Source organism: Cetorhinus maximus, chromosome 2 (assembly GCF_964194155.1).
Source record: "Cetorhinus maximus chromosome 2, sCetMax3.hap1.1, whole genome shotgun sequence".
Lineage (NCBI taxonomy): Eukaryota > Metazoa > Chordata > Chondrichthyes > Lamniformes > Cetorhinidae > Cetorhinus > Cetorhinus maximus.
This window is the reverse complement of record NC_135880.1, coordinates 83,876,029-83,894,366: the sequence shown is the minus strand read 5'-3', so window position 1 is coordinate 83,894,366 and position 18,338 is coordinate 83,876,029. Positions and strand designations below refer to the sequence as shown.

Genomic DNA, 18,338 nt, shown 5'->3' with positions numbered 1-18,338 from the left:
CTGCAGCGGTTCAAGGCTGTTGCTCACCACCATCTTCTCGAGGGCAATTAGGGATGGGGTAATAAATACAGGCTTTGCCAGCAACCTTCAAATTCCAAGAATCAAAAGGACTGGGAATCAAACACCTCCACCACCACCCTCCTCTCCCCCCAACCCTGAGATTGAGGAACAAACAAACACAATCCCTTTCCGCCTTCCCACCCAACTATCACAGTTTCAGGCTTCCTTCCTGCTCCTAAGGTGCAGCCTCGTCTGGAGCACTTCCCACCTGAAAGACTGGCTTCCAGGTTGGGAAGCTACTGGGAAAGAAGATGCAAGCTGTTGAGTTAAAGCTGGGTTATTCTCTCCACTTCTCTGCTCACAGAACCCACCCCTGTCAATAGTTCTTTTTAAGTTCTTTGATGGAAAGCTTCAACGTTAAATGATAGCCTACGGTTATGAACTGTCATAATATCATCTACCTTTTTCTCTATGTTGTGGCCTATTCTATGATGAAAGTAAATACCAATGCTATATTTATCCACATGGTACAAACAGAAATCATGTTGACATTGATTGGATAATATTTTCACAATACATGAACAATGATGCTATTCATTGGGTCATCATGCAGTCATGAAATCAGGAGGATATTTCCACATTGGGTTTTTCCATTAAACAACTACAATCCATTCTTGATATTCTTTATTTAAACTGGAACATTTTAACTCCAAAGGAATTTAGTATAAGCAGATTTCAATTAGTACATTCATGTCAGCAAATATCCAACCTCCCATCGATCTTACCTTAAATCTGCTGTTTCTAACATGTTAAGACCAGCAGGGCAAAGATTTGGCCCATTTTTAAAATGCATTTTATACAACATCCACAATTTTTTCCATGAATTTCAATGTGAATTTCAAAAAGAAAGGTGATAAGAATTAAATCTGCTAATTGGAAGGATGGAAGACAGGCATGCTGGCAGCAGCATTTTTTTCCATTTCTCAAAAGTAGCAGTGTTCTTAAGAGAATGTAGATCCAAATGGTTGCAATACAGAGAACTGACCAGTCTTTGTTCTGGACATTGTGAACAACGCAACCATTGTAAAACAAGGAAATGGCAATTACAGTCATAAACATTTAAGAAAAAGCAGACAGCCCATATCCTTGTGGTCTAAACATTATAATCTGAATTTTTCCAAGACAAATCAAGAGCTACTGAGATGAAGATGGAGATTTATAGTGAATAGCTTGCATATTAAAAACAAAAAGGTAGTTTGCCATTCAGATTATTTTACAGTTAGGCACACATTGAACAAAATTTAAGAAATCACATAATATTGCTATTTCTAAAAAGTAGTAAATTTTATATGTTTATTCAAAGCTTTATTGGGTGATTCAAGAGTATGATTCATGTGCTCAGAAGTCATGATTATGTTATTCTCTCATAGCTTTGCATAATCTTTGAGGATCATTTCAAGTTTCTGACTGAGCATGATGTTCCCTTTAACTTTCAGCTGGCCTGCAAAGAAAGCCTGTTAAAAAAAAAGATACTTCAAGTATAATTCAAATCATGCCAGACAACAGAAAATAAACATTTATGTTCTAATATTAGCAAGTAACACATTGGCTGATTTTCTGTTTTGCACTCAATTTTGCCTATTTCTCATATGTAAAAAAGAATGGGGATCCATAATGCTAGAGCTATGCCCCTTCTGTGCTTCACTTGCACTTCTAGTATTTTCCTGTTGCGGGGAAAGGAACATTGTTGCCTGGAACAGGCAAAAACATTTGACAGAATTACAGAAGGGACATCAATATGCCTTCCATCTTATTTCCTGAGGTCTCTGCTAACCTTACCTACCGGGGGTTGTGTCACCTCCAACAGATTGGAAGAGCCGAGATAGATTTGTCAAGGTTTCAAACAGCCAAGCATTTTCTCCTAGATCCAGCTCGAGATCTCCTGGTTGTTGTATTTAGACAGCAGTAAGAATGCCACAAAGCCAGAAACAATTATTGATGCTCCAGGCCACCATGCATTGATACATTTCTTTGGGTGAAAGCTTCTTAATAAAGGGCTAAGCCAGGCTACAGTAATGACCTGAAGCCACAGATAGGGATAAATTCAGATTCCTTCAGGCACACTCTGCTTGATGGGGGGGCGGTGGGGGGGGGGGTGCATGGGGAGGTGAATCAGCCCACAAAACAGACTGAAACCAGTTATAAGAATGCATGCCAATTCCTTCAGTTTCAGGCTAATTAACATTTTATATTATAATCGGTTTATTAAACACACAGATGACTCCAATTAGTTATAAAATTAAATGAGTGATACCTTTGTCCTTTACAAATGATTTATAGGCTGAACACTAAATCTTCAGTTTCCAGCATTCATAACTGTACCATTCAATTAGAAAATTCCTCTGAACCTTACTTTTCAACTGGATCACTTGCCAACTGTTACCAATGTCACCGAGAAAACAACACCCTATGGCTGATTTCCCAAACATTTCATTATAATTGGAAAAATCACACCTCTTCACAATCACTGATGAATTAAATGGAATACTTTAATGAGAGATGTAGGTGATCACCTTGGGACAGTTTTAGGTTTAATTAATAACCTCAACTGGTATTAGTATGAAATTTTAATGTTTTAGAAGAAAATACCAATTCATTTAATCTAGTAACCTGATACTATGATGTGATCATAGGCCAGATAGCATGAAGCTAACAGAGGAAGTGAATTACAAATTGAAGATACACCATTTTTCCAAAATAGGACAATACTACAAAGGTGCATCAATGTGTTAATATCACATGGACCACAAAGTAAGCTTTACAGGGTCAAGTTAATTACAATGCTATGATAGTTTTCCCACTTGTAAAACAAAACTAATGATGCAATTTAAAATTTGAATATTTTTACACTGTGGGGATGTTAGTATTCCCCTGTTAATATTTGCAAAAACATTTGACGGTTTCCCTCAATTCTGAAATAGTTAATTAATTGTGATGATATTGGCACAAGCATCAGCTTGACTCTGTGGCATTTACACCTGAGTCAGAAGGATGTGGTTCAGCATGCACACTATGACACATATAATCTAGACTGACACTCCAGTGCAACACTGAGGGAGTCCCACATTGTAGGGTTGCCCTCCTTCAGATGAGATGGAAAACTAAGGGCCAATCTACATATAATGGTGATTCAGAAAATAGCCAACATTGTTCGAAGATTAGACAGTCCTCATGGTTATTCAAGTCCTTTCTCATTGCTGAGAGATTTTTTCTAGGTTATCCAAGAAAAAAAATTGATATGCATATTCTATTTCCATCTCGTTCACTCTTGAGATCAGTCAGCCATCTCTGTAGAATCTATTTAATGCTATCATCTAAACTTGCCTGATTTACCTTCTCAAGTTTTCCAGCATTTTCTATTTTTATTTCAGATTTCCAGCATCCACAGTATTTTGCTTTTATTTATTACCTTCTCAAGTATCTTGAAATTTTTTGTATATCAGCAACTGGTACGAAATCAATATAATTTGGGTGGTTATCAGCTTTGTGTTGATCTTGAACCTAAATTCTAAGATGAATTTGAATATGGGTTGACAAGATTGAGCAGCCATACCCATCCTTGTATTATTTCTCCAATGACCTTTGTTCAACTCCAACTGTTGCTTGTTGTTCCAAGTAAAGATTCTAATAACCCAATCAAATTAACTAATTTCCTATCAATTTCAATTATTTGTAGGAAAATTAATCTTTCATGTTTCACTGTATTACATGCTTTCTTACCATCCAAGTGTGAGACACTTACTTGTGAGCCTTGAATTAAATAAAATGAACCATCTTTTTCTAAAGAAGTACCACAAGCTAGACCTATAACTGAATAAAACTGAACAAAATACATTTCTCTCAGTTGAGATGACAAAGAGGAACTATAATTGGACGGAATGTTCCTGGCATAGAGGAAAATAAACTCAGCCAAAGTTCCTGCTCCTAATTCCTATTTATGATTATTTGTTGGAAAATTATATTGGGCAAAGACAGATTTGGGTTCAGGGTCTCATGTTCTCCCCACTCACTAATTAGCCTAGTATATTAAAAATGATCTTTAGAGCCAGATATCAGACAACAATCAGCACCCATGGAAATGTGTCCCGGTAGGATTCAATTATTTTAAGAATGCTGAAGAGGGAGAAAATAACAAATAAAGAATTATCAGCATATTTCCACCATCCTTACAAAGCTATTTTTTTGAAGTCGGTTTTTATTTGATTATTCAGAGGTATTTAATGGATCTTTATTTATTTTATGAATACTATCCATTAATTCATGTCCAACAGGTTTTGAAATAGGACTTTGAGTACCTGCAAGTTATAATGTTAAAATATTAATACTAAATTTATTTCACATATGAAGGTAGCCTGAATACACAGAATTTGCTCCTGAGTAAATTTAGCAACACCTTGTTCCGGACTGTGTCTTCTGCTTATGCAAATAATAAATACTGAAGCATGCATTTGAAATGTACTCTATATCCTTTCTTTAAGTTTTGAAAAGTTTGCCCAATGGGACTATGCAATGCAGAGTGCTTTAATTGTTTCGCTGACACTTTGTGAAACAACTCTCAACCCAGTGGTACCAAAAAAGCTGTATTTATAAAGTTTGAATAATACCTTGGGAAACTTAAGAAATCTAAAAATCCACTGGAAGTTTTTTAGCTTGACTGGATGGCGCCTGAGATCTTAATTACAATTTTTTAAATTAGTGACACTGATACAATATATTGTAAATATTTGTGCAATAACATTATAATACCTGCAATTCGCTTTGTCATTATTTATTTTTTAATTTATCTTAATAATACTCGACAACTTGCAATGCTCTGCTTTCATTTTAAAAGTACAGAAATAGGCTTTTCAAGTTAATTTTAGATGTTTGAGTGCAGACTAGAAAATGGCGAAAAGCAAAATGAACATTTCAAGTTCAGAAATATTTTGACATCTTTCAAAAATATCTTATTATAGTGACAACAAAGCAATTGTTGAATAAAATTAAAAATTGGCATTGTATGGTAAAAATCCTAATATTCTTTAATCTGATATGTTGTAAAATATACTGCAATATTTTAGATTTTCTTGTACTACAAAGTACATATAGTCAGCCTGAACCTTGCTAGGATCTTAATAGAAGCATTCAGATAGAATGTAAATGACAGAAATAAATCATGTCATAAAGCTTCCAATGACACTTTTCAAGGGTTCTTCTACTGAAGCAGATGGAAGATTAGATATTGCAGGGGCTGTTCCCTTCAGATTGGAGAGCTTTAAAGGGTTTAATCCACAGCTTTCATTCAGCTCCGGAAAGAAAAGCTTTTCATTCTTTGGGGAGAATTTTCTCCCTGTGTGGGGGTGGGGGCGGTTTGTGCGGAGGCAGGCGCGCAGCTGATCAGCGTCCCTGATCGGCTGGGCGCCGCCATTTTACATGGGTGGGCCAATTAAGGCCCGCCCAGCATGATGTGCAGCCGGAAGCGCTGAGCACTCCCTGTGTGGATGGGGAGGGTTGCCTGTTCTTTCGCGCATGCGTGCAAAAGAGCGCAGAAATCTTCCTGAGGTAGAGGTGCCTCAGGAGATTACTTTCACTTATAAAACATTGGAGAAAGGTAAAAAAAAATTTAAGGACATGTCCCCTAATGTGAAACTGTCACATGAGCTATGACATGTACATTCATTTTATTAAAATTTTCAAACACTTTAAAAACGTTCATGAAACCTCACCCTGTGGATGAGGTTACATGAAAAATGCAAAGGCCACTTGTGCTCTTCGTCTGCCTGCCAACCTTAAGGTTGGACAGGCAGCTCAGCTAATTGCTTTACTGGCTTTTTAAATGGCCTTAATAGGCATTTGACAGTTCGGCAGGTGCACAGCCGACTCGGCTGCGCACCAGCCAAACTGAAAATCTAAATAACATGGGGTGACATCAGGACGCATGCCCGATGTCACCGCGCGTCATTTTATGCCTCGGCGAGCGGGCCCCACCCCTGCTCGCCGAGCCAAAGATTCAACCCTTTGGTGTAGGAATGCTGCAGCCTACCTAGTTGCTGTTTCTAACAGCAGCCAGTAAATTTTAAAAATGCTGGGAATTTAAACTGCAACAGGCCTTTAAAACTTGTGGCAGTACAGTTTCTCTCCTCCAATTTGGTGTGAGCACCATACCATAATATGATCATGCTGGACAGTTATAAAATGTGTTGTTAGATATACTGCGGGAAAGGGAAAAAAGTCAGTGTCATTTTATCTTAAACCTCAAAAGATTTCTGACTTTTTATTAGAATTTATATTTATGAGATTTATTTACCTTTTGAGGATTAAGTTTTCCTGATACCACTTGTATGAAATCATCATCAGAAAGTGTAAAAATAGTGTCAGCCCGATTCCGTGCTGCTCCCTTGTACAGTTCTCCAGAACCATTCTTCAAGTCAATAGCTAAAGGACAAGTAAAAACTATTAGAATAAACTCTGCTTAACAGTGAAAAATCTGCATTCATGTTTAATTGCTGATTTTGTTAGGGAAAAGCATGTCGAAATTAAATCTATGCAATTACATAAGTAAATTGTTAAAATGAAACAATACTGTTATGCCAGTGAGAGATTTCATAAAAAGTGTTTAAATCACATCCTGATGCCTGTTTTCATGTTTCTTAAAATAGGAGACAATATACTTCAGTTCTTTTTATAAAATGTTATATTATCTGTTGCCGATATGATCTCTATTTTCTGAGGGAAGAACCAATTCAAACCCCTCATACAATAAGGATGTGGTCATCAGCTCATGGAAGGTTTTAACTTGATCAATGCAATTTTTTTTATTCTTTCATGGGTTGTGGGCTTCGCAGGCTGGACCTGCATTTGTTGCCCATCCATAATTGCCATTGAGAAGGTGGTGGTGAACTGCCTTCTTGAACCGCTGCAGTGCATCTGGTGTAGGTACACCCATACTGCTGTTAGGAAGGAAGTTCCAGGATTTTGATCCAGTGACAATGAAGGAACAGCGATATAGTTCCAAGTCAGGGTGGTGTGTGATTTGGAGGAGAACTTGGTGCCTTTATCCTTCTAGGTGGTAGAGGTCCCGGATTTGAGAGGTGTTGTTTAACAAGCCTTGGTAAGCTCCTGCACTGCACTTCTGTATAGTACACACTGCTGCCAGTGTGCATTGCTGGTAGACGGAGTGAATGTTGAAGGTGGTGGATGCGGTGCCAATCAAACAGACTGCTTTGTCCTGGATGGTGTCAAGTTTCTTGAATGTTGTTGGAGCCTCACTCATCCGGGCAAGCGGATAGCATTCCCTCACACGACTGACTTGTTGATGGTGGACAGGCTTTGGTCAATCAGAAGGTGACTTACTCACCTCAGGATTCCTAGTCTCTGAGCTGCTCTTGTAGCCAGAGTATTTACATAGTTAGTTCAGTTCAGTTTCAGTTTAATGGTAAGCTCCAAGATGTTGATAGTGGGGGATTCAGCAATGGTAATACCATTAAACATCATGGGGAACTGGCTAGATTCTCTTGTTGGCACTTGTGTGGTGTAAATGTTACTTGCCACTTAGCATCCTAAGCCTGAATGCTGTCCAGATTTTGTTGAATATGGATGCCGACTGCTTTAACATCTGTGCAGTCTCAAATGGTGCTGAACATTGTGCAATCATCTGTGGACATCCCCACTGTTGACCTTATGATGGAAGGTCATTGATGAAGCAGCTGAAGACGGTTGGGTCCAGGATATGACCTTGAGGAACTCATGCAGTGATGTCCTGCAGCTGAGATGATTGGCCTCCAACAAACACGCCCATCTTCCTTTGTGCTAGGTATGACTGCAACCGGTGGTGTACTTTTCCCCTGATTCCCATTGACTTCAATCAGGGTTCCTTGATGACACACTCGATCAAATGCTATCTTGATGTCAAGGGCAATCACTCTCATCTCTCCTCTTGAATTTAGCACTTTTGTCCCTCTTTGGACCAAGGCTGTAATGAGGTCAGGAGCTGAGTGACCCTGATGGAATCCAAACTTAGCATTGGTGAGCAGGTTATTGCTGTCTAAGTGTCACTTGATAGCACTGCCAACATCACCTTGCTGATGATCTAGAGGAGGCTATTGGGACAGTAACTGGCTGGATTGGATTTGTCCTCCTTTTTGTCAATAGGACATACCTGGGTAATTTTCCATATCGTCGGGTAAATGTCAGTGCTCTAGCTGTACTGGAACAGCTTGACTAATGGTGCGGCTTGTTTTGGAAAACAAATCTTCAGTACTATTGGCAGGATGTTGTCAGGGCCAAGAGCCTTTGCACTATTCAGTGCCTTCAGCTGTTTCTTGATATCATGTAGAGTGAATCGAACTGGTTGAAGATTGGCATGTGATGCTGGGGACCTGAGAAGGAAGCTGAGATGGATCATCCATTCGGCACTTCTGGCTGAAGATGGCTGCAATACTTCAGCCTTGTCTTTTGCACAGATGTGTTAGTCTCTCCTAGCATTGAGAATGGGGATATTTGTGGAGCCTCCTCCTTATGGAGTGTTTTCCTCCTGTTAGTTGTTTAATTGCCCACCACCATCCACAACTGGATGTGGCGAAACTGCAGGGCAAATAAGCAATTCTATGCATATCTAAGGATGATATTTTGTAACTTTAATTTTAAATGTAGATAAAGATATTTCACAGTTAAAATTGGGCTTATTTAAAGATTAGAAACTGCTAAATAGGAACTTATCCTATTTCTAAATGGAATGCAAAGAGGAAAATCAGTCAGAATGACTGCCTATAATGGAGCTTCTCCAATTTTCTGTCCAACAAGCAATCAAGCAGATCACCATGTGATCCTCTCTATGGTTTTCTTCTCTGTATTGCTGCCAAGGAATCCCAAACATCCCAACAGGAAGTGGGATATCTTACTTATATGGAATATGAATAGGAATGGGGGGAAAGAGAAATAAGGTATAACATTCACACTTTGACCCAAAGAGACAACATTTAGAATCCAAGTAGAGGGCTGAAGCCTGAAACACATTCATGATCTCATTGGTCTTCTATGAAACAGAAGACAACGGGCAAGAACACTGCAAACAAATAGCCCTGCACTTGGCGGAGGATGGTATCTTATACACTGCACAAGTAGAGTACCTCAAATCTGGCAACCTTGGGATCGAGTCCACACTGGATTTTGGAACTTGCCGATTTTCAGGAAAAAAAAATCAGAACACCTTAATTCAAATCAGAACACCTTAATTCAGTAAATAGGGGATGCAGGAAAACCTGGGGGTGGTGTCAAGGTTCGCTGGAGTGCGGGAAAAATGTCCGGTTTTCGGACACAGACAATTTTTGGGTAGTGGGATTTGAGATACTCTACCTGTAGTAGGCATTATGGTAAAGATGCGGCTTTATTCAGATTGGAGAGTTTTATCCTCCAATAAAGAAAAAGAGCTACAAATGGAATGAAAACACAAAATGTTGGAAATGCACAAGAAATGTTAACTTTTTTTTCCAATTCTATCAAATCTGCCATGAGTTTCCAGAATTTTCCATTTTTTTTCTTTACAACTGAATAAATTCAGACATTTCACAAATTTGTTCCATGGAACAGATTAAGTATAGGTTCATGCCCAAAACCCCATTGTACCACTGCTGGGTAAAATGGACCTAACAAATTTTAATTATCGTAAACTGTGGTTCCAGCAAGTCTTAAAAGAATTTTGCCCTTCATGAAATTATCAGTGGATAATTATCAGTATCCTGCTGAGTTGCCACCAAACTTGAAAGTATTGTGAACCATGAGGAGCATAGTGGTAGAGTTCAAGAGGACAGCTGAGAGGAGACTTGATAGAGGTATTCAAGGTTCTGAGGGGTATGAACTGGGTAAATAGTGAAAACTGTTGCCACTCAAGAGAACATCAAGAACTCGAGGGCACAGATTCAAAATAATTGGCAAAAGGAGTAAATGTGACTTGAGAAAAAATTCTCTCACTCAGAGGGTAGTTGGAGTCTGGAACAAACTTCCTGAAAGGGTGGCTGTGGCAGGTTCAATTGAGGTATTCAAAAGGGATTTGGATTGCTACCTGAAAAGAGAGAATGTGCAAGGTTACGGGGATAAGGCAGGGGAGATGGACTAAGTGGAATGCTCTTTCAATGAGCCAGTACAGACTCGATGAGCTGAATGGCCTCCTTCTGCACTGTAAAGATACTATGATACGTAAACAGGCAGGTTGAATGGGTAGTCATGTGGCAGATGAAATTTAATGCAGAGAAGTGTGAAGCGATACATTTTGGTAGCAAGAATGAGGAAAGACAACATAAAATAAAGAGTGCAATTCGAAAGGGGGTGTAGGCTCAGAGCAACCTGAAGGTATGTGTACACAAATCATTGAAGGTAGTAGGGCAGCCTGACAAAGCAGTTAAAGCAGCTAGAGTTTGGAGCGGGAACCAAAAACAATTGTTCGGCCTCAACTGGAGGCCTTAATTGTATCCAATTCTGGGCACCACACTTAAGGAAGGATGTGAAGGTTTTAGAGAGGTCTTTCAGGCGATTGCCATTTGTTCAGCCCACTCAACTTCCTCTGTCCTCTTCTTGCCTTGTTTCGAGGAAATTGTGTGCCTGCTCTGCCAGTTGAGGATTAAAATAGCAATTGGGGTTTTATGTACATTAGTGTGCCCCAATTTGCATTTTAAAAGGACCTATCACCTACCCAGGCAAGTGCTTTGGCCACACAGCAGAAAGCCCTTAGGAATGCAATGTCAACCTCACCAGAGGGAACGAGGCAGTTAAGTTATACCCGACAAATTCAAAATGCAAAACAAAAACAAAAAATGCTGGAGAAACTCAGCAGGTCTGACAGCATCTGTGGAGAGAAAGACAGAGTTAACGTTTCAAGTCTGTATGACTTCTTCAGAGCTAAAGGGAAGTAGAAATATGGTGAAATATATACTGTTTGAAGGGGGTGGAACAGGTGAAGCTGGATAGAAGGCCAGCGATAGGTGGAGGCAAAGGAGAGATTTTAAAAGATGTCAAAAACAAAAGGTCAAAGTGGTGTTAATGGTGGTGGTACTGGCTAAAGGAGGTGCTAATGGTGACATTAAGAGTAGAAAGCAGAATGTGATAATGGCTGGACCAGGGTAAGCACTCTGGGAAGAACCACATGAGCAAGTGACAGATGGCCCGAGTGGGGATGGTGTGGGGGGAGGGGACGATGGTGGGAAAAAAGATCGAAAATAGGCTAAAAGCTTAACAGTAAGGACTCCATCCCATTCTCTCAGTTCCTTTGCCTCGGTTGCATCTGTTCTGATGATGCAACTTTCCAAAACAGTGCTTCTAACATGTCTTCCTTCTTCCTTAACTGAGGTTTCCCACCCATGGTGGTTGACAGGGCCCTCAACCGTGTCTAACCCATCTCCTGTGTCTCTGCCCTCACACCTTCGTCTCCTTCCCAGAACTATGATAGGGTCTCCCTTGTCCTCACTCTTCACCCCACCAGCCTCCGCATTCAAACGATCATCCTCCGCCATTTCCGCCAACTCCAGCATGATGCCACCACCAAATACATCTTCCCTTCATCCCCCCTGTTGACATTCCATAGGGACTGTTCCCTCTGGGACACCTGGTCCATTCCTCCACCACCCTCAACACCTCAACCCCCTCCCACGGCACCTTCCCATGCAATCGCAGAAGGTGCAACACCTGCCCCTTTACTTCCCTCCTCCTCACTGTCCAAGGGCCCAAACAGTCCTTTCAAGTGAAGCAGACTGGGTGAACGCTTTATGGAACACCTTCGGTCTTTCCGCAAGCATGACCCAGACGTTCCTGTCGCTTGCCATTTCAACACACCGTCCTGCTCTCATGCCCATATGTCCATCCTTGGCCTGCTGCAATGTTCCAGTGAAGCTCAACACAAACTGGAGGAACAGCACCTCATCTTCTGATTAGGCACTTTACAGCCTTCCGGACTTAACATTGAGTCAACAACTTCAGACCATGACCTCGCTCCTCCATCCTCACCCCTTTTTGATCCCTTTTTTTCAACATTCATTTTTATTTTAAAATTTTTATTTATAATTTTTTTCCACTTATTTTTAAAATTCATTTCAATTTTTATTAATTGTTTTAGCCTATTTTCGATCTTTTTTCCCACCACCGTCCCCTCCCCCTCCCCCTCCCCCCACCCCACCCTCACTAGGGCCATCTGTCACTTGCTCATGTTGTTCTTTCTAGAGTGCTTACCCTGGTCTGGCCATGATCACATTCTGCTTTCTACTCTTAATGTCACCATTAGCACCTCCTTTAGCCAGTATCACCACCATCAACACCCCTTTGACCTTTCATTTATGACATCTTTTGCAACCTCTCCTTTGCCTCCATTTATCACTGGCCTTCTATCCAGCTTCACCTGTTCCACCCCCCTCAAACAGTATATATTTCACCACATTTCTACTTCCCTTTAGCTCTGAAGAATAGTCATACGGACTCGAAACGTCAACTCCACAGAAGCCGTCAGACGTGCTGAGTTTTTCCAGCATTTTTTGTTTTTGTTTCAGATTTCCAGCATCCGCAGTATTTTGCCTTTATATTCAAAATGCTACTGATGGATTTGTGCATTAACCCAAAATATTAGTCTACCTTTTCTGTTTTCAGATGCAGGTTGAGCAACTGTACATTTAGTGTTTTCTGTTTTTACTGCTGGTATTGGTATAAACAATGCTGGTTTAGTCAAAGATTTAAGATCCAGGAACACTGCACAGTGCTACTACATTGTCAGAGTGCTGCTGACGTTGGCACCTGTTTTGGCTGGTGAAGATGAAAAGCATCCACTGAACATTTTTAAATGGAATTTTATTGAAAATGCAATTGCATATAATTACAGCATAGAAACATGCGCTTCTACCCAATTAGTATATGCTGATATTTATACTCTACACTAGTCTCCTCCCATTTTATCTGCTTCATCTCAGCCTTTCAGCATAACTTTCTATTATCTCTTCTCTCATCCACTCAAGTTTCATTTTGAAACCATCCATGCTATTTTTTCAACAACTTCCAACGGTAGCAAGTTCCACATACTAAAGAAATTTCTCCTTATCGGATTTATTAGTAAGCATCTTGACCTTATGGCGACTAATTTTATATTCTTACAAGTGGAAACATTCTTTCCACATCTACCCTGTCAAACCTGTTCAAAAATTTACAGACCTCTATCAGGTCACCTCTAAGTCTTCTCTTTTCTAAAGAAAAAAGCCTCACCCTGTTCAATTATTCAGACAGTTGTAATCTCTCAGTTCTGGCGTCATCCTCATAATTTTTTTTTGTACGTTCTCTCGAGTTTCTATGTCCTTAACATGGAGGCCATAATTGTGCACAATCCAGTAAGCAAAATCTAAGGTCCTATTCAAGTTTAACATAACTTCATTACTTATGAATTCTATATCCTTAAAAAATAAATGCCAATGCTTTGTTAATATTTTAACTGTTTTGCTGACATACAATGCTGCATTTAATGATTTGTTCATCTGTATTCTTCAATCCCTTTACTCTTCTAACCCATTCAGTTTCTTGTTTTCTAAGGTGCAGATGATGTTTCTATTTTTCCCACCAAACTGCACCATCTTACATTGATCTATGTTAAAATTAATTTGTCACTTATTATCACAATTTGAAAGTTTTCTAATATCTTCTCATATTACATTGAATTTTTCCTTATTTTTAGTTATGGTTTGGTATCACCTGCAAATGTTGATTTTGAGTTACTTCCTCTTAAGTCCAAATCATTAATGCAATTTATAAGTAACTTGTCCCAGCACTGATCCTTGTAAAATACTACTTACTATCTACCTCCAAGCTGAGTGACTACAATTTACTCTTCCACTTAGCCATCTTTTTAAACAATTTGTTATCCATTCAACTATTTATCCTATCTAGACATGCCTTAACCTTTGTCATGAGCTTACTGTATGGTAGGCTTACTAAAGTCTTTTGACAATCCATATATATGACGTCTACTGCATGATTCTTGCCTACTCTTTTTACCTCTTCAAGGACTTCTATTATAGTTAGTGAAGCAAGACTTAGCTTTCTGGAACCCATGCTGAATATTTTCTAATATATTTTTGGTGTCTAGATGCTCCATCACTTCTTTTCATATAGAAAAGAATAGATATTGAAGTCATTGGATGGACCCATAAGAACATAAACCACATTGGTGACCACTGCCAATAGACCTCTATCATTCTGCTTCATTAAGTTGCCCAAAATTTCAGCAAAATAGTGTTTTTTTTTAAGGAATTCCTAATGGAATCAGCTATATAAGATTAAAACATATGTTGGTCAGGGAGAGGGGAGATGATACAGAGCAGAAGAAAGGGAATCTGATCAGAATTTCTTTTTGGTTTAGACAATCTTACATTTAGAAAAATTCTACAATTCCAGAAAATTCCACACTAGTCAAAGTTTTTAACTTTGAAGAAAATATTTTATCTGCTAAATGAAAAGGCACAATTTTTGAGCCTAAAAGGATATTTCAGTGTTCCAAACTCTTGAACCATGGCTAGACACCAAAGCAGATTAGATAAGCTTGAATTTATGATGCATTTTTTCTGCTCTGATGAATTGAAAACTTAAAATCCTGAACCTGCTATTTTCATTATCCCCAGGCTGAAGGACATTAACTGAAGATGCTTAGGCTACACTTGTCATATAGGACAGTAACAAGCTAAAAGGGCTCAAATTATCTCAATTGCTGTCAATTTCTACAGCTCACTGGTGCCACATTGCAGGAGAAAGGCAACAAATCTTGCATTATAAGTATGACTGCAGCTGAACAGCACATTTAGAATCAGACAGAGCACTGCCAGGAAGTAATGAAGAGAATAAGCAAAAAACAAAAAGTTAAAAGCTACTGCGGATGCTGGAAATCCAAAACAAAAACAGAATTACCTGGAAAAACTCAGCAGGTCTGGCAGCATCGGTGGAGAAGAAATCAGTTGACGTTTCGAGTCCTCATGACCCTTCGGCAGAACTTCGACAGTTCTGCCACGGGGTCATGAGGACTCGAAACGTCAACTGATTTCTTCTCCACCGATGCTGCCAGACCTGCTGAGTTTTTCCAGGTAATTCTGTTTTTGTGTTGAAGAGAATAAGCAATACTTTGCCAGTCCTGGGAATTAATAAAATAGTGGCATTATGATAATATATAAAGCAGCTATTAAAAAAAAGTGGATTACTGAGTCAAGGGATAAGGCTTAAATTGGCTTTCCACATGCTACAAGTCCATCCATGAGATTTTTCTTTAATATGGATATATTCAAGGAGTTTAACATTGCCAAGTTTAAATAAACCTTTGGTATTGTTATGAGTCTGTTATAAGCAACAAGTTGGGAATTCTTCAATTAGGAAAATAATATCCCAGTCATTACCTCTATGGTTTAAACATCCAATAAAATTAGTGATCTCAACAGTATATACACTAGAAATTTTACAACATAGCTGAGGGTCATTTTCAAAGCAACTTTGTCATCTTTCATTCTACAGAATAAAATAGCAACCCTCTCACCAACACAAAAAAAACACTCGTGTTGTCATACTGAGCATTATGGTAAACATTTAGAAATCCATTCTTTGTTTCAGTTACTTCCATTTTTCAAGCAAAAATAAAACCCACTATAATACTTTATAAATCCTACTTAGTCTGTCACAGATCAATTCTTCTGTGATCTGCCATTTAAAAAAGATGCTGCTTGGAGGTCTCGCCTGGCACCAACTTTTCCACAAATCTTTGGTTAAGAAATCAGGTGTAGTATCAATCTATTCACAAATATTTATATGTCAAATGTTAATGTTGGATTATCAGTATAGGTCAGGCTGTTTACATAGATGGGGAAAACAGAAGCAACCATTAAAAAAAGGCACCAATTCTCATTCACTGCTTTTAATCAAAGCACATATTCTTATTAATTTCAATAAACAGGCATTTTATACCACTGGCTATCAGCATACCTCCTGAGTTATAGTGGGTGAAATTCAACTTTGGCGGGGTGCTGAATGAGCTGCTGTAATTTAGAAACTCACTCATTCCAGTCAATGGAAAGGAAAATTGTTCAGGTTGTACAAGGGGCAGCCAATTTGTTAACTTTCGTTTTGCAACCACACTGAAGTAGAATTTCACCCCTAAGCTGATTCACAACAACTTGCATCCTTAAACATTGATTTATCTAAAATAGTAAATGAGAATTAATGCCTTTAGTTGGACACCTGAAATCAGAAAAAGCTCTTCAGGCATCATCTAGTTTGGGATTATACAGCCATTTTAAACCGAATCTACAGTCAGATTTCAAGCGCTGTGAATGCTGTTATGTTATTGTACTGGGGGAGACCACTAAAATAATGAGGCTTCTGCAAATTAAGAACTTTAAAGTTCCTGTATTAAAAAATATTCTGACAAAGGGATTACTTGTTGTTTGTTGCTCATACTCTAGTTTCTAAGTCATGATTTAACTCCATGGTACAGCAGAGAATTAAGTAGAACACACAGCACAGGCTATTCTGGCCATCTGTATTGGCATTAATGCTTCAGTTGAGATTTCTCCCATCCTTCTTCATCTAATCAACAGCGTAACCCACTATTCCCTTCTCCCACCAATGCTTATCTAGCCTCCCCTAAATACATCTATACTATTCACCTAGCTGGTCCCTAGCTCCACATTTTCACCACTCTATGGGTGAAGCAGTTTCTTCTGAATTTCCTATTTAATTCTTGGGTGACCAACTTATATTGATGGTCTCTCGTTTTTCTCTTCCCTACAAGTGGAAACACACTTTTCCTTCTTTATCAAAACCTTTCAAAATTTTAAGACATCCTCAGCCTAGTCTTTTCAGGGGGTGGGGGGGAGGCCCAGCCTGTACATCCTTCCCAGATTGGTATAATCTCACAGTTCTTCTATCATTCCTGTAAATCTTTTTTGCACCCTTTCCAGTGTTTCTATATCCTTTGTATAATATGGCAGCCGGAACTGCACACAGTACTATAAGTGTGGTCAAATCAAGGTTCAACAGAAGTTTAGCAAAACTTCTCAACCATTCAATTCTATTCCTCCAGAAACCATAGTACTTGCTTTGTTTTTTTTAATGGCCTTATTAACCTGTGTCATTAATTCTTAGTGATTTGTGTATTTGTACTGCCACAACTTTAGATTCTCTACTCTAGATTCTTATTTTCCAAGTCATATGTAACTGTCTCACTGATCCTTGGTTGGACACCACTTCCCACCTCTGCCACTCTGAAAACTACCTTTTACCCCTACTTTGTGTTTTCTCTCTTGCAGCCAGCAAGCTAGCTATTCTTTGTCCCCTGACTCCACAAGGTCTACTATATGGTACCATATTGACGGCCTTTTAGAAATCCAGGTTGTAGTACATCTACTACCTTATCTTTGTCGACACATTCTGTTAGATTCTTAGTTATTTCACATGCAATCCCCATAGCAAGGAATGTCGGATTGGGAGACTTCTGTCACAAGAAAAATACAAATCATTTTGCAAAACAACTTACTCCACTGTGCAGCAGTGTTCCCATCTTTAGTGATATCCCACTGGAAGATTGCATTCACCTTTTTCACCAGCTCCTTGCCAACATTTTTAATGCGGCGACTGATTTCTGCAAACACAAGGTCACTTTGGAGCTCTTCTCTCTGAAGAAAACAACATTAATTACAATAATTCTACATTCAAGATTGGTGATGTCACAAAAATAACTTATTACTGTAAGTACTATTTCACTAAATCGACCAAGAAAAGGCATCTGTAAAGGAATTTTTTAATGTACTGTGCAATGCTATTATTCACATTTCACAATTTTCAAACATTCCATCATACGCCATTTGCAAAACAAAAACTTTTACCTAATGCTGAATATTGTGAATTTAGGGAACAGGGAAATACAGTCACAGTCTGCAGACAGACAAAGGCTGTTCAACCTTGAATTAAAAATGCTATACTATTAGCAATAGTGAACTAATAAAAGTGCAGAACAGTCTTGTTTCAAATTTATTTAATGAGAAAAAATAACCACAAATTATTTTAAGCTTATTTTCCAGGTTAATTCAGCATGAAAATGGCTAACGTTTCCCTTCTAATAGTGTTGCCAGAACTACCAGTCTCAGGCTTGGCAGCAGAGCTTTAATGATTATTCAACTGACATTCTTGCATTCAGAGAAGATTTCTGTGTTACATCTTTTCACAAAGTATAAGTAATAGCTGAAACAAGGACCTGAATGTCACGCTGGCACGTGTGCCAAGTGGGCGGGCCCGGAAGCGGA

The 18,338-nt window shown here is 38.9% G+C and overlaps 1 protein-coding gene across 1 annotated transcript in view; it reads right to left on the bottom strand.

Annotated features, from left to right (window-relative positions):
* Positions 1-669: 669 nt before the first annotated feature.
* hsd17b4 (hydroxysteroid (17-beta) dehydrogenase 4) overlaps positions 670-18,338 on the bottom strand; it is a 155,188-nt gene continuing 137,519 nt past the window's right edge. Inside the window, exons 22-24 of the mRNA XM_078566668.1 lie at positions 17,573-17,711; positions 6,347-6,474; positions 670-1,514 (exon numbers count right to left, since the gene is read on the bottom strand). Coding sequence (XP_078422794.1) covers positions 1,425-1,514; positions 6,347-6,474; positions 17,573-17,711 — 357 coding nt within the window. The 3' untranslated portion in view covers positions 670-1,424. The remainder of the gene's footprint in view (positions 1,515-6,346; positions 6,475-17,572; positions 17,712-18,338) is intronic.